The 22918-nt window shown below is 42.3% G+C and overlaps 1 protein-coding gene across 1 annotated transcript in view; it reads right to left on the bottom strand.

Moving 5' to 3' along the window:
* The window catches only part of LOC309358229 (uncharacterized protein), a gene marked incomplete at its 5' end in the record, with an annotated part of 93575 nt that overhangs the window by 52839 nt on the left and 17818 nt on the right, over positions 1–22918 (bottom strand). Inside the window, one exon of the mRNA XM_081891186.1 lies at positions 9192–9305. Coding sequence (XP_081747312.1) covers positions 9192–9305 — 114 coding nt within the window. The remainder of the gene's footprint in view (positions 1–9191; positions 9306–22918) is intronic.

Genomic DNA, 22918 nt, shown 5'->3' with positions numbered 1-22918 from the left:
GGTTTCTGATTTGTTGGGTCTGGAGAGCACAAACTGTGGAATGAAGAGGAGGAAACAGGCTGTGTCAGGAAGAAAGGAAGCAAAAGGGAAATGAGGGAAATGGGGCAGGGAAGAGAGAGAGAGAGAGAGGAAGGAAGGAAGGAAGGAAGGAAGGAAGGAAGGAAGGAAGGAAGGAAGGAAGGAAGGAAGGAAGGAAGGAAGGAAGGAGGAAGCAAAATTAAAGCAGTCTTTCTCCTTGTCAATGTGAAAATGAAGTCTCATTTCCTGGTGGGTATGATAGCATTCTCTTTCCCCTCCTTCCTTCCTCTAGCTCACAGGTTTGTGTTTGCGTGTGTGTCTCTGTGCGTGTTTCACAGCTTACACTAGCTATCTGCTGGAAAGATGTGAATATGGGGAGCTATTATAAGAAACTTTGTTGTTGATGGGGAAAGTGATGCACCATCTCCTGTACTAAAAGTATAGACTTACTTTTTAAAAAACAAATTTTGGACTGGCGTAACCTCCTTTGTAAACCAAACAGGGAGTTCAGCCACAATAGCTCTTTGCCAACACACCCAAGAGGACTTGAGACCAGAAAGATGGGTAACAGGTTATATTTATTAAAATATAACTAAAAAGGAAACTGCAATCAGAATAATTCAACCAAATTAACCAAAACCAATGAGGTGAATTGATGGGAGGGTTTCAGCTGAACCCCAGTGGCCAATATTCACCCCAACACCCCTCTGGCTTGGATATTAGGCAGATCCATTCACCCACTCAGACCAAATGCCAATTAGCCAAACTCAAACAAAAAATCACTCCTGTCCCACAAACAACACACAACAGGTTGAAGTAGGTGACAAAGATGTGATACAGGGCAATTAGTGTCAAAATTCCTACTCAGTCCCCTCAAAGAAGGTAACCAGCTGAGCCCACACTAGAAAGGGGATGGGAGGGAGGGAGGTTCACTGGGAAGAAGGTGTGTGTGGTGTGGAGCTTAAATAGCCAGCTCTCCACTTCTCCCCTATAGGGCAAATGCCCCATGTGGCTGCCCACATTACGCCTGCAGGAAAGTCCATCTCTCAACGTCTTGCGGGGGAGGAGGGAGCAGCAAATGTGTGCCCCTCCCATACAAGGAAGGAATGGAATTATTTTCAAAATGTAAGTTTGTCTTGATTTGGTTGATGAAGATTTGAACCCAGAACAACTGGGAGCTCTGATTATAGCTGTACATGAATTTCAGCCTATTTCATTAGGGTGTGCATCCAGAATATTGTGTTTGTGAGAGTCAAATTTTTGATTTGAAAAAAAGCAGGCAGGATGAAGTATCCAAAAGATTATTGACTTCCTTCATCCCACCTTGCTGCAGTCATTTCATCTCACTTTGCTCCTGTTTACTGCTCATTCCAACAGCTGTATTAATGCAGTAATTGCCCATGCAGGTACATTGTGTGACCCACGAGAGCAGCAAAATAAGAAGACTGTACCATGGAGATGTGATAAGATCAGGCCAAATCTCTATTGACAGCAGCAGGCAGGGTAAGAGTTGGCATGGCATTGGATCCACCAGCTTTGGGCTACCCCAAACCTGTTCCATTGGAGTCGGCCAATGTTGAACCTTGCCATGGTACAAGCCAAGCAAGCAAGGTCTCATTGAGTGACCAGGATGCAGATTCCTACCAGGCAGATACCTCAAGCTTGAGGTTGCTGTGGTCAATCCTTCCCTCAGGCACCCTTATGGGGGGGGGCTATACTATGTTGATCCTGCCCAATGTCATTTCCGCCCTCATACAAACAACGCTCTTCACCTAACAAAGGAAGGCCATAATTTCACTGAGGGAAAGGTGGAAAAACCCAACCAAGTGCCAAACAGGTTGAGAGAGAAGAATTCCTTTCCAGCCCTGTCAACCCACAACCCAAAATTGCTCAGTGAAGGCTCTAAGCCAGGGTTTCCCAAACTTGGGTCCCCAGTGATTGGGGGGGGGCTACAATTCCCATTATCTCTGACCACTGGTCCTGCTAGCTAGGGATGGCTGCAGTTACAGTCCAACAACAACTGGAGAGCCAAGTTTGGGAAACTCTGCTGAGTGTGAGCAGGTGGGGTGCTCTCAAAACAAAATTGCCCTGAGTTCCAGGGAAAGCAGCCTCACATAGGCTTTCTCAACCCCTTTGCAGGGCTCATGGCACAGCTTTTTCCCAATATTTTGTGTCACCAGGCAAAAGCGTCCCCTGCTTATTGGGCATAGAACAAGCCTTCTTAAAAAATGTTGAATGGTCCTTTTTTTCTTAGGTATGCACTATAGCCAATCAGTGTGAAGAAGAATTGCCCTCACTTTGAATGAGACATTTCCACTCTCTTCCACAACTGCAATCATCAATAATAGCTGAATTGGAGCACATGTTTCACAGAAAATTAACTCTTCCACTTTCCAACCTCTGCTGACTCATCTAACACAAAGAAGATGGTAATGAAGTGGAACGTTTATTCCATGTGGGAAAAGCACAGAATGGTTCTGCTTCTTCGGAAAGTCTAATGTAGAGGTTTCTACTTCCCTTCCAAAGCAGCTAGACCTTAGCTTGATATTCTTGGTGTTTGACAGCTGCTGCATGTGACCTAATATTGCTGGGTGGGGCAGCCATTCCCATGGAGACTTCTCCACCTCTCATCATCTCACTGTCATGTTTACAATCTTGTAATGCATTGATTGGCTTCATCATATGCCACAATTATCTGAACATCCTGATCCACATTGCTGGAGCCACAGCTAGGGGTGTGGCTACTTATAACAAGATAAGGCTGATCTGATTTAGAACCTGTAAGTATTATAACAGGTTTGTGTAAAACTCACATGATGTCAGATCCCAGTTTAATGTTACTTAAGTGCAATTTACTCACAATTTGCATAAGAGCATGATTAATAAACATAACAAACTCAGACAGCTCTCCCACCACAAGTGTTACAAAGCTGATTCCCAAGTCTCTATGTTCTTTCTCCAGGCAATGTATGCAAATCAATCATTCCCATGTGATGTTTTTTGACACTGTAGCGATTGCCGAAGTATTCCTTCCCTTTCTGTTCTTACACTATTGTGCAAGAAGCCATTCTGGATCTCTCCATAAAAGAAAGAACAAAAAGGCCTAATTCGTCATAATTTCATAGGGTTATAGCGATGGAAAGGCATCTTGTTTGAAGCAGAACATTCAGAGCTAGGACAGCAGGCCAGGTCTGTGTGATGGCTTCCAGAAAGATATTGTGAGATGTCGGCAAGATGTTGTAAGATCTCACCAGAAACTGGTGTCATTGCCATTTCATCCAATGTCATTTTGACATCAGGTGACCAGCTGGTGGGTTCTCACATCCACCTGTTAAAGTTGGCCCTCAGAGGTGGGAAAGAGATACTGTCCAAGTGCGATTTAATTCCGTGCACACCAAAGAATGTGTAGGAAGTTCAATCCTTCCTTGTGAAGCTGTAGATCTACTTGCCCCACAACTCAGATGTAGGACACGTGGATGTGTGTTCAGGAAAGCAACCTAGCAGACCAAATAGGAAATGCTTGGTGGGACAAGTCTGGCCCACAGGCTAGAAGTTCCCCATCTACCCCACCACATGTAGCCCTTGGCCTAGTTTCAAAAGCGCTCTGCATTAAAATACTACAGTTCAGACCTCCAGGATGACTGATCTGTCCACCCCACATTTTCACACCAGATGGGGAGGAAAAGGGAGAGAGGAATGTGTGTCCTGCTTCTGGCACTGCCCACAGTCAGCATTCAGCCCCAAACAAAGCACCCATGAGGGAATATGGCTTTCAGCAGTTAAAAATGGTTGCCTCCTCCCACGCAACAGGGGGAGACAATGTGGCCCAACGTACAGGTTGTTGTACTTTCACAATACATTAATCTTTTTTACTTACAAATATTGGTCATCACAGTATAATTTTTACATATGCAGAACGTGATATAAAGTATAATAATGAGTAGAATAGCACATATAATAATGTATATAATAATACATATAATGTACAAATTGTTCTTACTTATAGCAAAGTGTGGGGGGAAATAACTCATCAAGATCATCAAGATCAAGGCACATGTCAGAAATGGGGAAAGTTTTATGCGAATAAGCTCAATGAAGATTTTCAGGAAATTCCATACCCACTCAGGCTTAGGCACATAAATCCTAAAGGAGTCATATGTTGATGGACAAGGTTTATATCACACTTTCCTTGGGAGAGATGGAGGGCAAACACATTATGATAGAATTATGCCCACCACAACTTCTGTTTTTTATATATAATAATTTTTAATGATTTTCAAAACATATAACATACAACAACCACAAGAAGACACATATATCTCAACAAACAAAAACATACAAATAAAATTGACTTCCCCATACCTCCCTTTTACCGCATCCTTATTTTTCCATTTTTTAGCAACCCTTAAATCAATTTTTCTAATTAACTCTCTTTTGAATTTTCTTAAGATTAACATTTACAGCTGTAATTCTCTGTTTCTTACCCCTTAACATCTTATCAATCCACAATTTTACAACAATTTTTAAGATATACTTTAAATTTTCCCCAATCCTCCTCCACTGTCTCTTTCCTCTGGTCACGGATTCTGCCGGTCATCTCTGCCAGTCCCATATATTCCGTCTTTATGTCCGATAAAAGTCTTACTTTGTATCTTCAATCTGTTTGACAGCTCACTTTCCAGGCGCTCGCTGTTCCGGCAGCCTGGCCAGAGGATTTGGCAGTGCGAGGTTCCCTTTACATACTAGTTTAAAGCAGGTTTATAGTCCAATTTTCCTCCCCCCTTCTCCTGCCCGATGGGGGGGAGGCCCTCTTCCGATGTCAGGTTTAGCAAAGTAAAAGATTTTTTCCTTTTAAAAACAGCTTACTTTCTCGTTGCTTAATTTGTCATGCAGTTCCGGGAGGCAGACTTCCTTAATTTTTGCCTTTCCCGCTTTCAGCCGAATGTTTCAATTTAAAGTCCCAACAAATCTTTGTTCCCTTGTTCTTACTCACGGGTTTTGTTGCCAATCTGTAATTTTCAGGAAGGAATCGGCGCTCTCCGTCAATGGCGACGCGGCTTCGCTCCGCGGGCTGGGTAGCGATTCTGAGCACTGCGCTCACACCTGATGCCGTCCGGAGCCTTTAAAAAGGCTCTTTCGCAGTACCGGGGGGCGCAAAGGTGCCCACCGAATCTCCTTGTTCACAGGCTTCAGCGCCTGTGATTTTAGGGGTCCCCCGCTCGCCGTAGCGGGTAAGACCCGAACTCGCGGAGCTCGAAGCAAGGACCGCCATTAGACGCTGGCGCCGACCGGAAGTCAACTTCTGTCTCCTTTGTGAGTTCACTGCCTTCATTTAGAATGGCATTGTGCTTCGATATGGCTGGCATGCATATTTCTTTTACCAGAACATTAAAGTACATAGAGCTTTCTTAAACCAGGTAATAAGGAAAGCGATCTACGAAGTACAGGAAAAAAATAAGAATTCATTAGAACAAAAAATACCATGGTGGCTTTTCCCATTGGAGGTGATATCTCTTAAAAAAAAAAAAAAACGACAACAAAAAGAGAAATGACTGGCATCTTATAAAGAACTATTAATGGGAGTAGATCATGAGTTGAAATTAAAGAGGTTTGAAGATATAAGAGGATTACTAACTGATTGGTTACAACACCATCAACATAATGATATATTTAAGATGGACAAAAAGAAAGGTTTCTCTAACAAAACCTCTAAATTGGGGAAAGAACTATTAGAAAATAAGACTAAATTACTTTCAATAATGTATAAACTATTATTAGAATGGCATACTAAAGACGAACAGGTCAAATCAGTTATGATACACTGGGCGAGGGATTTTGGATATAATATACAACTAGCAGCATGGGAGAGGTTATGGAACTGGGATTTAAAGTTTACAGCATGTTATGCTTTGAAAGAAAATTATATGACAATGGTGTATTGCTGGTATTTAACCCCTAGCAAATTAGCTAAAATGTATAGAGCAAGGTCAAATACATGCTGGAAATGTAAGGAACAGGAGGGCACATTCTACCACACGTGGTGGAGCTGTAAAGCAGTAAAAGGATTTTGGGAGATGATATATAATGAAGTGAAAAAAATGATTAAAATAACATTTTCTAAAAAACCAAAAGCTTTTCTTCTAGGAATTGTAGGTGCCAAAATTCCAAGGGACCAGAAGAGACTTTTTATATATGTGGCCACTGCTGCCTGAATACTGTTAGCCCAGAGATGGAAAGAAGACACAGTATTTACCAGTGAAGAATGGCAGATTAAATTGATGGACTATGCAGAAATGGCAAAACTGATTGGAAGAATTGGGAATCAGGAAAAAAATTATAATGGGGAAAATATATAATTTACCGTAAAAATCACAATTACAATTATTAGTAGGATTGGAATGACACTTGCATTTAAATGTTGGACTATGGTTGTAATGGAGATTTAATAGAATTGGATTAACAGAGAAGATGTGGGGGGGGGGGTTAACATAAGGACCCACAAAGCAGAAGAGGGAAGCCCATGGGAATTTATGTTGGAAAAAATATTTGTTTGATGATTGTTTGTAAATTTGAAAATTACAGATTATAAAATAGATAGATGATAGATAGATAGATGATAGATGATAGATAGATAGATAGATAGATGATAGATGATAGATGATAGATAGATATAGATGATAAATAGATAGATCTGTTCCAGAGCCCCGTTCACATCTAGAAGCAAACGTAACTAGCTCATGTGCACGTCGCTTTTCGCTGCTTCTGCACATGACGTCATTTTGAGCGTCTGCACATGCGCAAGCAGCGAAACCTGGAAGTAATGCGCAACTCGAACGTGCTCAACCGGAAGCGCATTCAACCTGAGGTATGACTGTAATACAACCACACTCTAGCAGACTATATTTATTTAGTAAATTTACATCCAACCTTTCTTCCATCATGCAGTCCAAGCTTGTCTCCCATCTAGACACCAGCCAAACCCAGACCTGCCTAAGTTCAGCAAACTGTCTGCATTGCATGTTCTAAGACCAGGCCATGTATGCTTTTCTCTGGCACCAATTAACAAAATAAACTTCTTTGGAGGGTTTTGAAGATCAGCCTGTTAAGCAAACTCTAACTACACACTCCAGTTTTTCATAACTAGGGAGTGAGTGATAAAAGCTTCGTGTTGCTTCTAATATGGTGCCTGCATTTGCTGTTCTTAAGGTGAGGCAATAAAATGTGTGTGTGCGTATATAAGTGTGTGTGTGTAAGAGAGAGAGAGAGAGCTCATCAAAATTAATAGCTTATGGTTATTCGCGTCATTATTCTTAATGGGACTGAACATGTACCATAGTCTGCAGAAGGAACACTTGATTCACCTACAATTTATAACCCATTATGACCTGACTGGTCTAACCATGAGCATAAAAGCCCTCATTGCTAACAATGATATGATGTGAGCAATAAAAGGAATACTAATCTTGGTTCCAAATAAGGAGATCTCTCTGTCTTCTTGCATCAGTTTGTTGTGAACTGATTTAAGAAGAGTTTATATGTATGCTTTAGTTGAGATTCCGACATTGCAGGGGGCTGGACTGTATGACCCTTGCAGTCCCTTCCAGCTCTGCAGTTCTATGATTCTTGGCAAGGCAAGGCTACATAATATTTTAAAAGATAATAAAAAAAGAAAAGAAGAGCCAGATTCTGCAACTTCCTTCTGATAATACGTGATTCAAAAGCAATTGCCACAGAGCAAGGCTTGGCAGTACATGGTGCAGCAGCCTTGATGACCCTAAGGAAATCTGATCAATGCCTGGATGGGAAACCGCCTGTGAACCCCATGGATGCTGCCCTGAATTCTATTTGATGCACAATTAATGAATGAAATGTGGAACCTGGAGCTAGAATAGATGGTAGAATGCTGTTGTGTTCAGGTCCCAAAGGCATCTGGTTGGCCACTCTGAGAGCAGGAAGCTGGACTAAGATGAGCCATTGCTTTATTCAGCAGACTGTTCATATGTTCTTGTGTTAAATAGTGTCTCATGCCACCTCAATCTCTGAGCAGGGTGAGATTCCAGGGGTTCCAGGTGCTTATTCAGGATTCATGTTTCCTTTAGGAATGAGGCACAGCAGAGACTGTGCTGTCTTTATGATATATGGTTTATTTACACTTACAGTGGTACCTCGGGTTACATGCCCTTCAGATTACAGACGCTTCAGGTTACAGACTCTGCTAACCCAGAAATAGTACCTCAGGTTAAGAACTTTGCTTCAGGATGAGAACAGAAATCGTGCTCCGGCGGCAGTAGCAGGCCCCATTAGCTAAAGTGGTGCTTCAGGTTAAGAATAGTTTCAGGTTAAGAATGGACCTCCAGAACGAATTAAGTTTTTAACCCGAGGTACCACTGTATATACAACCTGAGCCTACGATGTAGGGGTTCAGAACGTTAACATCCCAAGAAGGTCTTGTTTCTCCCACAGCCATAGCCTTGGATTCCAGCAGATATTAGGCATGGTGCGCTCGCTCGCTCTCGCTCTCTCTCTCTGCCTTTTTGCTGCTTTTTCCTCTGGCTCACATCACTCAACTCTCACCTTTGTCTTATATACCAGCCAGTTGAGGAGGAGGAGCACACATTTGCCACCTCACACAGATCCACTTCCTTTGTTCCCTTCAATGGCCCATCACCCAGGCAGTCACCTCATCAGGAAGCTATATTTTAACAGCTGCTGCATCCAGGGGTTAGAAGGGTCTTGGCATACAGTCTATGTTCCCGAAACTCATAACACTAGGCATAGATGAAGTTGTCTTCATCTAGTCCATGTTGTTATGATGAGTTACATGATGAGCCCCAAGTCAACTGTTCAACTCTTGGCTTGGAGAAGTGCAGTTGGTGTGAGTCTTCTCCATTCATTCTGGCATCTCCATTCCAGACACTTTCAGGGCCTTTGGAGGCATGGGCCACTTCTGGATTTTGAACCCCACAGTGATAATAAATGCAGCCACATAAAAATGGTGACACACACAAACAAAAGAAGGCACCCCAAAAATAGGGAACAAAGAATGTTGGCCTTACATGAGCTCCCATATGCAGGGATATTTTGCACAGTGGGAGAGGTAGGGCAGTACACTTCCAGTTTACTTTTCCTGGTTTAGCAGTCAGTCATGTAAAAATTGTGATCCAAAGATATACTGTGTGGTCAAAATGTGTGTATTGCAAGGGTCCTGGATCCTTTTGTATATGTCGAATGATTGTCTGATTCTCTGGTTTTCTGATTCTCTGACTCTCTGCAATGAGTGAGCGGAGCTGAAGGTAGAGACAACACAAAAAGCAGACTATTGATTATAGGAAGAATGAATGGGAAAACAGGGCTTCAGAGGTCTTTCCCTAAGCAAAATCCAAGGCAAAAATCACAAGTGGGAATGCCCAGACCAAAGTGAGGGAATGTGTGGATGGGCCTTTTGTGATGGCAGCTTTTATTTCTCTGTATTTTTTCGTGGTTCTAGCTCCCAATGTGTTTTTCCCCCCAAGTGAGTACTTTTCCATAGGTGTATTTTGCTGTCGTAGCCTAACAAATTCACATTAAAGGGAATGTGGACAGGAGAATGAAAAGCATTGCTTTACACAGTTACATTTGGTTTTATTCTGTGATCATAGAATTGGAGCCATTCAGGTGTTTATAAATATCTTCCAAATATGGCCTTGTTTTGTTTCTTAAATAAACCCTGGGACACTAGAAATCTGATGTCAGTACTAAGGATAATCCCTCTCATCCTTTTGACGCGACAGTTGTTTAAAAATTGAAAGACCAATTGTGGAGTTTCTGGAATGTGGCAACATTCAGAAATCAACATACATTTGCACTAAACTGCATTCTGCCTGAGAATGAGAGCATGTTCTTACCAGTTTTAAGGTGTGTATAAAATAATTGTGACTCGCCAGTCCTCTTACAAATCTGACATTGAGGGGTCCCCCGTCCCCCCTATTGCAGTGTGCCATATTGGTGATCATCCAGTCATGAATTGTGACTCCAGATTGGTTATTCCTGTGTTGGACAACCTCTGTTTGAGCAGTTGCTAGTAATGAGTTAAATTTAACCAGTGGCCTATCAGAGCTCCCAGTAGCTCCAGATGGCATTGCCAATAATCAGAGATGGTGGGAGTTGTCAGACAACAATATCTGAAAGGCCACTGGTAGCATATCTCTAGGTTAGACCGTTCATTTGATAAAGCATTGATGCTCTGTTCTTTAATTCCCTGTGGAATGCACAGTAGCAGTACTATATTTATAAAGTGCCAGGAGAGTTTCTTGAGAAATGCACTGATTGATTAACATATTGCTATGAGATGGTTAAATCACAGAGCCTAGGACTTGCCGATCAGAAGGTCGGCAGTTCAAATCCCCGCAATGGGGTGAGCTCCTGTTGTTCGGTTCCTGCTCCTGCCAACCTAGCAGTTCAAAAGCACATCAGGTGCAAGTAGATAAATAGGTACCGCTCTGGTGGGAAGGTAAACGGCATTTCCTTGCGCTGCTCTGGTTCGCCAGAAATTGGCTTAGTACGCCGGCTCCCTTGGCCAGTAAAACTAGAAGAGCACTGCAACCCCAGAGTCGTCCACGACTAACAGTCAGGGGTCCCTTCACCTTTACCCATGAGTTGGGTGGGTGGGTGTCTAGATTCCTCATTAATGTATTATGATTTAGTAAAAGTTTGAATTAATCAAGGTTTCCCTAAACTTTACCAAACTTTACCATCCCTACCCTCCCTTCAGTTAGGCTAATGAGCCAAGCCAGCTCAACAGAGCGAGCTGGATGGGCATTAGCAGGGGACAAAGGGCAGTAATTGAAACCATCAGAGGACAAGACTGCCAGGCAAGGTGGAGTGGGGCTCCTTCTTTGTGGGGCACTAGTGGGCCGAGGCAAAGGCCAGGTTTAGGATTTCAAGTCCGAATGATGTAGACTAGGGGGAGGTCCTTGGAGTTGGTTGGTACCGAGAAGGAGAAGGAGGGGCAGAACTCCATGTGAGCTGGGGATACCAGGCTAGAAGAGAGAGACACAGAGGATAGTAAATAGAATCATATATCATAAGGGCACCACATTCTCTGTTGTGCAGCATTGTTCCAAAAGATTCCCAGTGCAGAAGTGCCACACTGTTTGATTGCAGAGCTTCTGATTTGCAAGCAGAATGCCCAAGATTCAATCCTCAACATGTCCAGTCAGGGCTGGAATATCCTGCCTGAAGCCATGGAAAGTGCTGCTGCAGAGTTTGGACAATAGGGTTCTAGTTTAGTGCAGATTCCTATGTTTCTACTGCCTTCTTAAAACTGACAGTGAAATGATTTCTTATTTTTATGATATCCAGGTATTCTTTAATAAATTATTCTATGGACTGTTTGAATTAGCTACTTCAAATGAACTTTTAGAGGCCTCTTCCTAGGAATAAGGGTGGTGGAACCCCTACTGTAGTACAACATTTTACATAAATTTCAAAGGGCTGCTTGACTGCTTTTAAGAAGAGACCATTCCAACCTTTGATCATCTATTTGATCACCATTTCAAAGCTGCCTGGCAGGGGCTGATTTCCATGGGATTTTTTAAACCCAGTGTGTATATCCATAGGCAAAGAGACCAGAATGGATGCAGCCACCCCCTTAAATAGGAATGCCAATTTTTCATTTTTGAGTTCCTACTCAACTATGGGAGAATTTCAGCATCCCACCTGGAGAATATCAAATGGGATTTTCCCCTTTCCCAATTTCACTTGCAAGTATGAAGGAGAATTTTGGGTGCAGCTGTGGATCCAGATTTAATACTCTTTAACCTTATTCAAAAATTGTTGAAGGCAGAACCAAAACACCAGAAGAGTCTTCAGGATCACACCAGTGCCCCACCTGGTCCAGCATCCTATTCTCATATTGGACAACCAGATGCTTGTGGAAACCCTCAAACACGAACCAAGCACAAAAACACTCTCCCATCCTGTGGTTTCTAGCAACTAATATTCAGAAGCATTACTGCCTCTGACTGCTGTGTTATCTTTCTGGTAACTGTTGCTTGCTAGGAGGGAGAGGATAAAGGGATAGGAGGTTGGTGCAGTGCAAACACATTGGCAGAGCCATTCACCGGTGCTCCTGTTGGTATATGTGCACTGTACCTTCCCCCTGCTTCCCTCTCCCATACTACCTCTCAGTAAGAAACCATGACCTGCCTGCTAACATGGAGGTTCTACCCCTATTAGCAGGCCCCTTATTTTAAAAATACATTTGATTGAGTTTCACACATATAACAAAAATCTATTTACAGAAACACTATACACAAAAATATAAATTATAAAGAACATAAATGATCACAAAAATTAAAGATGTTACAGGTGAACTGCTGTGGACTATCCATACTAAGAGCATTACTTCCAACTTTAATATTTTTCTTTCCCTATAACACACAGGTGAAGAAATATCAGGTTTGTAAAAACAGTAAAACCATTCTACACCGCAAAAAACAAATCATTTCTACTCTGGCCCCATGTCACCTTAAAGTTATGTGTCAATTTCTCAAGTAGAACTTGTCAAGATGAAAGGTAAGTCAATTAAACAAGCTTCCTTATCGACTAGACCAGTCCAACCAGATCTACCAACTGGCCACTGGTCTGGGCACAAGGATTTAGAAGCTGGACATGCACTCAAGAAACCATACAAGAAATTAAAAAACACATAGAACTTTATTTGGACTAGTCACATTTACTATAAAGGGTCCCAAGACTCAGGTGGAATCTACACACACACTGTGAAAAAACACTGTGAAAATGCTTTTTTTAAAAAAAAAAAAAGTTGAAATTGCCATAGCTCACTGTTGCCATCTAGTGTCACATTTGAAACAGAGAGGAAAGTCTGCATGAGGGCACATGCACATAGAGTCATGTGAGCATAGACATGCTCTGCCCAGTTGACAGCCCTGCCCAGCAGATCTCCCCAGACACGTGCATGCAGAGAGCATAAGCATATGAGTGCCTCTTTTCAGACTTCTTTCTCCACACTGGAGGATGGTAGGTGGGGCCAATGACTCATATCTACTCCCTCCTCCATATATAGAGTGAATGTGTGGAGAAACAGGTATGAAAGACACTATGCTTTTGAGTCAGAGCACAAAGTAATCAAAATTGACTATTACACTTGAGTGTTTTCTATTGCCTTAGATGCTATTTAATTTAGATCTTGCTGCCTTTGAAAGATAAAGGCTGCAACAGCTGTGTGTGAGAGACAGAGACAGAAAACTTCATAATTTTCATTGTTAAAAGCAGCTACAAAATAGTTAAAAGCAGCTGAAATGCAACCTCTCTGTTTTCATATTCTTATTCTTATGTATCTCAAAGTATATGATAAAACAGATAAAACAGTTTTTAAAACAGTACAAAAACAACAGAAGGTATTTTGAAAAATTCATACACAAAAACCGGGCAGAATGGACTGATGGTTGAACACATGTGAAAGTGAGACAGACTGTAAATAGACTGATCCTGTCCCCCTGTGCTCCAGTTGGAGCTAGTCCCCTCACTAGCCTCCATCCTCATCAATGAAATGAAAGACTGCCTGATTCCTTATATCAATGTACCTTTGCTGAGATGTTAGCAGTGGTGGTCCCTCATAACTCAGATTTAGGTGCACTCAGATTTAGATACAAATTGTGGGAATATCCACAGGGAGCCCTCATTTTATGCTATCCAGGTTTTAGGCTCATTTGAATTTCCATTTCAGATTTGCTTTCAGATCATGCCTGATCCTTAGGAAAGCCAACCCAATCTCTACCAAGCTGTACTGTACACACAACTCTGATGAAAGCTCCATCTTTCCCAAGGTCCACATATGACTCACTGCTCTCATAAAGCACAGCTTCATTTACTTTTTATAGTTAAGTTTATGGCCCATTTTGGGCCCCTTATTCCTCGGTGCATTTTGTCCTGAATTGTCCCCTATTTTACCAATGCAGGTTCTGAGAGACATCATGAAACAATTATTTGAGCTGAAGAGAAAGATGCTCATTATGTGACATATATAAGAGCAGGGTCCCCCCGCCCCCCCGCCTTGCCTTAAAACCATCTTTCTGTTCCAGAGGCACTGTAATAATGGCAAGCTTCCATTCTCCTTCCTTCATAAAGTTAGTCAGAACATTTTCCCAGCATTTCACTTAGATTTATGTCCTGCTGCTGTCCCCTGCTGACCGCTCACATCACCCATTTGGGCTGTTGTGGTATGTAAGTGCCATCTAGCGGGGACAAACAAGAAATGAAATATGGATACTTGCGTAACAAAGGGAAGTATGGCATTATTGAAAATGTTTCTTTATGTTCCAGGAAATATTTGGGTTATTTAAATTGTCATTTTCATTTTTAGCTCTCTAGCTACTAGAATATACAGTATTTCTTATACTCACAAACAAAATCATTCTAGGTGAATGATTTATACATGAAAGAAAAGAATTACCAAGGCTTGGATGAATATTGAGATTTTAACACCACTTGCCTGGGAGTAAGTCTTATTGAATCCCATAAGATTTATTTCTGAGTAGATATTTATCAATTTCAGTTCCTCTGTTTTTAATTTTTTTCCAAATCTTAAATTCTCCACATTTTCGTAGCAATTTATGTTTTTTGTTTAAAAAATCCTTCAGCATTTTACTGTCCCAATGTACAAATTTTTGTCATACATACACAATTTGTGCAAGAAATTTTCCTTAATATAATGCATTTTTGAATGCTGTTTTTATTAATGCATCTATTTATATGTATATGTACACTTTCCCCTAGTATATGCATTGTTTATACACACTGTTTAGCTGGAGAACTGCATTGCAAAATTCAAAGAAGGGCAAATTTTGAAATATAATTGTGTTTCAATTTGCATATTGGTTCAAAAGGTACAAAATTAGTACTTACTAAATTAGTTTCTCATTAAAATCCCAGCAAAATATAATCTTGCTCCTCTCCCTAGTTTTGGCTAATGTTGGCCCCATTGATTTCAATTCAGCTATTTGAATTCTCCTACCCCAAAGTTCTAACACACTTTAGCTTTGTGATTTAGTTTATCCTGCACCCTATCACAACTCAATCAACAGACATCAGCAAGTAAAGGCTTTTGTTCTTCTATAAAGATGCCAGGATGCATCTTCTAAAGACATGACCTTTTGTTCTAGATTCAGGTAGGCAGCCGTGTTGGTCTGACGCAGTCAATTATACCCAGAACAAACTTAGCTGATCTCTACCTTTTGTGTGCCTTTAAAAAACAGCACATCAGGTGAATGCACTTTCTGCGTGCTATAAGTGCAGAAGGTCCCAAGTTCAGTCTCTGGAAATGTTAGTCTAAAGGATTAGGTAGCAGATGATAGGAAGCACCTCTGCCTGCCAACCTACTGCCAATACTGGGCTAAGTAGCCTCACCTGGTATAAGGCAGCTTCCTATGTACAGCCTGCATGTACATAAACCCCATGCAAGGCATCTGCTGTAAAAAGAAACACTACCACCAACCAGTAAATAGGTTGTCTATCTGGACGAGGGCATGGCAGCAAGCCTCTTTGCACTTGATGGATGGACCCAGGGGGTGGATTATGGGGCCATGCTGGAAAGTAGTGCTCAGGATGGCCCTATATTGTCCAGTGCTTATCACAGCCTCAGTCATTGGTTTATATCCATTGCTAGTCCTACTCAGGGTATACAAACTGAAATTAATAAACTTAGGTCCATTAATGAATTTACTCTGAGTAGGAGTTAGTTGGGTATGACTCCTTATTTTCATTTACTTGCATTTTTCTATCTACACATTTTCTGCATAATTGCCCTGTTTTGACCCTCTTGGTTTGGCCTTTCCCCTTCCTTTTTATCAATATATTCATTCTGGTGAAGTTTCCTCTTTTGAAATCAAACATGACCATGTTGGATTTTCTTGGCAATTGGACATTTATATGTATATATAATTAATAGTACTATGGTCACTGCTCCCAATCAGCTCAGTGACATGTACGTCTTGCACCAGGTCCTGAGTACCACATAAGATTAGGCATTTCTAGTTTTTTTCCAACACAAACTCTTCTACGCTACAGTCATTGAGGGCATCAAGAAATGTTACCTCTTTGTCATGGCTGTAACACATATGTAGTGAGTCTATGTTGAGTGTAGCTGAAGTCACCTGTTATTACAACCAGGCAGTGCTTTTTTTCTTTAAAAAATGTTTAGGGGTACTCTCATTTTCCTGCTCAAATTGAAATACTGCCCCTCAATGAGCACACCAGCACAAGAAGATAAATAGGTACAGCTGTGGCAGGAAGGTATGAGGCTTTTCTATGCGCTCTGGTTTCCATCACAGTGTTTGGCTGCGCCAGAAGTGGTTTAGTCATGCTGGCCACAGGACCCAGAAAGCTGGCTCTCTTGGCCTGAAAGTGGAGATGAGCACCACACCCCATAGTTGAATTCGACTGAACTTAACCATCCAGGGGTCCTTTACTTTTTTACCTTTTATTGGTTCTCTGTTCCACCAGGTTTCTGTTATGCCCACTATATAAAGGCTATTTTCTAAAAACCAAGCACTCCTGTTCACCCATCTTGGCTCAAAGGCTTCTTGCATTAGCATATAAATATCTTCAAGTGTCTTAACGTGACCCTCCATATTCTTCTCAGACCACATTTTCTCAGCTGTGCTTGAGTGGACCAGACTGTGTCCTTGAACTCTGACAATGCCTCTTGCTTCCCTAGATGGAGTGTGTCAGTTTGCGTAGAATCTAGCAAAAGTTCCAGCTACTGGAATATGGTCTCTGAAGGCTGCCTAGAATAGACTATGGCCTTCAGGCTGAAAAGGATTCTTCATCACTTTTTATACTTTTGGCAAATGACAATGCAGTATTGGTTCCTATTTAATGCTCTTGCTAATGAAGTGGTCTGCTTTCAGACTGTTTGTTTTCTTAAACTGTTAAATTTAAACTTATGTGGATTTCACTACTGATTGGCTTGTAAGCTTGAAGACTTTGGTTTGTATTAAATGCAAATCCTACTCAGTGTAGTTACATCTCATTCCATTTCATTGGGACTATTCTGAGTGGAACTTAGCACGATACAACTCCATGGATGCCAGAAAGTTTGGATATAAATTTTAAAACAATTAAACAGAATAAGCCCACCACACAAGCAAGGCTCTGGGAGCAATGAGAGGCTAAAAACTAACCACCAAATAGGAAACACTTGATGGTTACTTAGGTTAGCTCATTAAGAACACAACAGACCTCACCAGGAAACCCAGAACAAAAATCCCTTTTGGTCCTGTGGACTGCTGATAGTTCAAACAAATCATTATGCTACTTCTCAAAAGGACTGAAGAGCCCTAATAAATGGCCAATTCACATTTTGTAAAAAGAGCCTCTTTCCCCATCTCCACAAATTCCTAAGATTCTCATAGCAGAGGAGCAGGCCATTAGTAAATTCATTTGGTATTCTAGTGGATGTCAAATGTAGTTTGGTGGGTATTTCATTGTGTTTTGACATTAATTGATGGACACTTAAACTCTTCATAACTCAGCGGTGCTTCAGAATGGAGGAAATTAGAAAGATGAATTTCTAAGAAATGAACCCATTGAAGAGAGATGTGACTGCAAATTCATTACAATCAAGTTAGCCGAGAACCGTGACACCCAAGCCAGAAAAATGATGGCCAATTGTGGTTATATGTGACAAAACAGATCTTGGAAAGCAGGAAGGAGGTGCTGGCTCTCATTGAAGAAGTTACAGGTATTAAACAGGGAAGGAGATGGTGTCTAGTTCACCATCAGCTAACTGCTATGTGCTACTGATTCTTCCCAACTTCCCCCCAGATTTTAAGTGGGGGTGGGGTGGAGGTTGAACTGTATCATAACAGATGGCAAAAACTTAAGAAGCAGACATGTTTGTGCCTCTAACTTCATGTGTGGAGACTTAAGAGCAGGAATAACCTTTTTTATTCAGAGTTCATTAACTATAAGTGGGGGTGCCCCCCTTCTGCTTTTTCTGTGTATGCCATTCAGTCATGTCATGTATTAATATTTTACCAGTTTATACAGTTTGCACAGCACACAGAAGACATTCACAAGGATGCAGGCTGCACCCTGTTTTTTAAAGTATTTGGGGGCTGTTCTTCAGCTACCAGCTACTAGGAAGGATGCAAACTGATAATTCTGACTCCTTTAGTCTACCAGTGGTTCCAAAACTGCTGTTCTGTTTTCAGCTGCTTTGTCTCAGGAGACAATGGAAGAATGCACCTGCCAGGGTAAACCCGGCTCAACCCGGCTCAACCCAACCCCACAGGCGGCTGGCCCACCCCTGGGCACAGGGTATGTGTGCCGCCCCAGGTGCCTACGGTTATCTTTTGTCTGTCTTTTTCTCCAGCATGCCTTCTATCGCCAGCCTTCCCAGCACTAAAGAGGATCTTCCACCCCAGGCGCATGATGGGTCCTTCCCAGTCCGCCTCTTGTGCAGGGTGTCCTGCGTGCAACTCGCTGCCTTTCTCCTGGCTGTCCTGGGCTGCCTAATGAGCATCTGCTCCACATCTGCCAACCTTGACTGGAGAGTGTGGCAAGTGGACAAAATCATGGGCAGCAACCAGCAGGGCATTGTGGGCATTGGCATCTGGGGTGCCTGTTCTGTCAGAAGAGTTACTGTGAAGAAAACCAACATGATATGCATACCATTCAATGATGAGGAGTCCCTGCCAGATGAAATCATTGTGGCCCAGGACTTGATGCCAATGGCCTCAGTGGCCACTGCGGTGACCGTTCTTTGGATGGCCTTTGCTCTATGCAACATCTTTGAGCCGGGAAAAGACGAGAATTTCATCAATACCTTCTTTTCAATTGGAGGAAGGATAGAGTTGGCAGCGGGTACTTGTGTACTGATTTCCATTTCATGGAATCTTCACTCTGTATTAACAAACGAAGGAATTCCGCTTCCAGAGGTTTTGGGAGTGCCTCCGATACCCACAGAACAACGTGCTGGAATGGCCATCTAGATTGGGTTTCTTGCTGCAGCTTCGCAGCTTTTAAGCAGAACTCTGATTCTGGGTGAAAAATATTTTTGGAAAAGGAGTGAAATAAACACTTCCAAGCCAAAATTTGTAAATGACCCAGAAAGTGTTACAGACACTGAAAACCCAAAGTTGAGGATGAAATACAGACAGTACTTCTCTTCTGTGACACTGGAATGTGAAGAAGAAAACCCCCCTAACTGGCGGAGATGTCAAAGTCATATTAAAATGGAACCCATGCCAAGCTCACTAGCAATATGGCTAAGGAATGGTTCCAGTCCTGTGACTGGCTTTTTTTTTAATGGAAGCAGGGGACGTTGTGTATATTTATTTTCTTATGCATATTCTGTTGTTGTTTTTAACTGAATGTTTCTGTATCCCACCCTGGGATGCTTACAACATAGGGTTAACTATAAATAGGGGGAATAAATGAAAAGTATAAAACTGTTATATTTTCCTGTAGATATTTATTTTATGCTATATCTCTTTTAGCAATAAAAAGAATGTTATCTCATCGCAAACGTATGCTGGAGTGCTTGTTTTGCTGCAGACTCTACTGTTTATGGTGCTTTTCGAATTTTCTGCATTTCAGAAACACTGCAAATCACAAAAGGTTCTGGGGCATGCTGCCTCTGTGTGTGTGTTTGCAGTCCATTTTACAGAGAATACTGGCCAAGCCTTTGAGTGCCTGTGTGCTGCTCTCAACCCTGGCCAGCAAGAACAATGATCAGGGACACCCGGTTTCAGGGGTCCAGAGAGACCTAGGCCACTTCCAGCTTTAGGCAGAATAAAAAATTTAAAATGATGCAACACAAAACAAAATAGCACCACACACCAAAGAACTAAGATGTAATTAAATATGATGAAATATCTGCGAACAAAAAAAGAACCATGTCTTTTACCAAATCACATTTCTCATTTGCTTAAGTTTGCAGCTCTAAGCTGGGAGTGGGAGTCACATTTTGGTCTGCTGCAGGTAGAAACAAGCTGAGAGAAGAATCAAATACCAGAAATATTAAGAAGTGACTAAATCTGAGGCCCCCTTTGAGGTTTTGCCCCAGGCCAAATGCCCCCCTGCAACTCCTCCCCCCAACTGGCCCTGCTTACAGGATTCCTTCAAAAACTTCTGCTGCTGAACACCAAACATGACAGTGGAGCGGGCCCCAAGGTAGAAACTCTGTGCTATTTTTCTAGAAAAAGAGGTGCTGGAACTCACCACAAACGTCTTCCTTGTTCTCTTATAATGGCAACAGTGCCAACCTGAGAGGAGCCAGAACTGAGTTCCAGTTTTTATCGTTGCCGTAAATACAATTCTTCCCCTTACAGTTTTCCCACAGTGATTTACAGCTAGGAATGACTTTGACAGAAGACCACAGGTATTTAGGAAGAGATTTCCCGCTACAGCACGGCAAAATTGTTATCTATACAGAGATGCTGTGGCTTGGGTGCCCACAGGCTCCACACTGCCCCAAACGGTCTACCCGCTGACTCTCCCTCAGATGTAGGGTGGCTGAGTGGGAGGAGGCAGGCAGACTCCTTGGAGGCCCCATGGAGCGTCTTGCCCCCTGCCCCGCAGGCAGCTGGCCCCATCCCCGCGGGCAGCTGGCCCTGCCCCTGGGCACAGGGCACGTATACCGCCCCAGGCGCCCAGTCAGCTTGCTCCGCCGCTGAGGGCAGTCTCCCATTCAGGGGTTCAGATTGGGATTGCTGGATATTTTCAGTCCCACATTTTAGAAGGGAAGGAATCCCCACGAGCATGTACAGAAAAAGTCTCTGTAGAAGACCTGTAAATCTACAAAGAAATATTTTGAGTCCATAGCACATGAACATCACCGATTCTCAAAGGAGTCATCTACCTGGGGACCAACACAGTGACTGAAGGGAGAATGGTTATTCAAGTGACCAGGAAAGCAACCAATGAGCTGGGAAACTCAAAGACCCCCCTCATCATGAATTTACAAAGTGGCCCTAACTTAAGCAAGAAATTATTTCACAGTACCAGACGTCTCCAACCTCTGTCAGACTAATAGGGAGATAATACTTGTCTGTCCCCATAGAGTTTTTATAAAACTTTTCATTTTTAGAAAAGGGATACTGGACAATCAGATCCACCAGTACTATTGAATAAAGTTGCTGTTATTAAAAGTGGTGTTCAAACCCAATGTTATCTGTGTATTTGTTTATTTCAAATCTTGCTTGCTCATTCCTTTGAAACTGGCAGCTGGGGTGTTTATTTCCACATTCTGTATCCAACCTTTGCATCAGCTTACATCTAACAAAAAAAGTGTCTTTTAAAAGATGCAGAATCACACTGGTATTCGAATGCAAACTGCCTCCAAGCAGTTGCCAACTGTTCCAAACGACCAGGACCCTGGATTTGTGTTCTTCCGAGCGTTCAAAGCAAGCTGCATTCTAACTGCCTCAGAACTCCAAGGAGCAGTTGCTACGGTGCTCAGACCAGCTTCACTCTTTTCAGGTCCTCTCCTAGATCAGACGCTGGAAGAGAAAGACCTGGAAAAAGCCTTCGTTCTGGAAAAAGACTGGTTGAAGAACTGATTCACGCAGGTGCAGATATGCAGCGCTCCTCAGTTCCCCACCAACATAGCAGTGTCTTCTCAGATAGGCAAAAATTGGCTTTTATTTCCTTTTGTCCTGTCTGAGAGCCACTTGGTAGGCTTTTCACTGTGTGAAAACAGTCCCTTAAGATAGTATAGGATCAGCCAGCTGCAGTTTCAAAATGTTTTTATTGGTATTTCCAATTTACACAAGATGTAGGCAATACACAGCACAATAACAAACATACAGTTTTAGCGAAGGGTTCTCTGATTGGCTGCAATGAGCACCTTTCTTGTTTCGGGCCTATTCCATGCTTTTATTGCCTTCTCCTAATTGGCTTGTGTTACTTTTGTCACAGTATGCAGGTGGTGAAAGCAAGGAGGGGCATCCTTGGTCAGAACACAAGGCCACCAATTCAATCAATGAATGTACATGCCCTCTGTTCCTATTGTCCACCAGGTGGTATGCTTCTGGAAACCATACAGTTGCTGGAAACCATAGGATGGGAGAGTGCTGTTGCTCCCACGTCCTGTTTCCCATGGGCATCTGGCTTTCCACTAGGAGAACAAATGCTGGACTAGATGGCCCACTGACCTGATCCAGCAGAAATTTTATTAACCAGCTTAAAATGAGGGAGATGGAGAAATAGATTTAGGGTCCTGGTAGAGGTATCTCTCCTAATGCAGGACAGTGAGGAAGAGGTGATGCACCACTTGAATGCTGCCTTCAGCTCACATTTTAAGCAAATGGGCAAGGAAACGTATCTATCAGTTAACCACCCTGAACCTGAGAGGCACTGTCCCACTGAAGGTCCAGGAGGTTCTACTTGAAACTTCATCAAATTAGGTTACGTGCCTTGTTTTCTGGTGAGTTTTCCCTAGCTAACAGTGGGAAACTAGCACTATAGCTAGAAAAACCAACGCACTAATCCCAGGATCTGAATGCACCCAAAGTTGTTGTTGTTTATTTATTTATTTATTTATTGCACAATCAATGTACATGGTGCTGTACAAATAAAAATAAAAAGTCCATCCTGATGAACTATCCCATACAAAACAATAGTTTAAACAGCACGATTATATCAGGTGTACTAAAACTGCCATAGCCAACTGGAACCAGAACTCTTCACAGTTTGGGGCCAACAGGGGTTGCTCAGCTGATGGCTGATTCATGGCTGAAAGCCATGCTCAAGAACCGTTTAGTGTCTCCTATAAATAGCTGAGGTGTTGGAGGAACAAACACAAGCTCAGAACACAGGGTGAAGCCTCCTTTCTCCCTTCAGGCCTCTCATCTGTAGACCTATTGAAATGAATGGAGCTAAGTTCATCGTGCCC

The sequence above is a fragment of the Podarcis melisellensis genome, assembly GCF_964234715.1.
Source record: "Podarcis melisellensis genome assembly, chromosome: 15".
Classification (NCBI taxonomy): domain Eukaryota; kingdom Metazoa; phylum Chordata; class Lepidosauria; order Squamata; family Lacertidae; genus Podarcis; species Podarcis melisellensis.
This window is presented reverse-complemented; position numbering and strand designations above follow the sequence as displayed.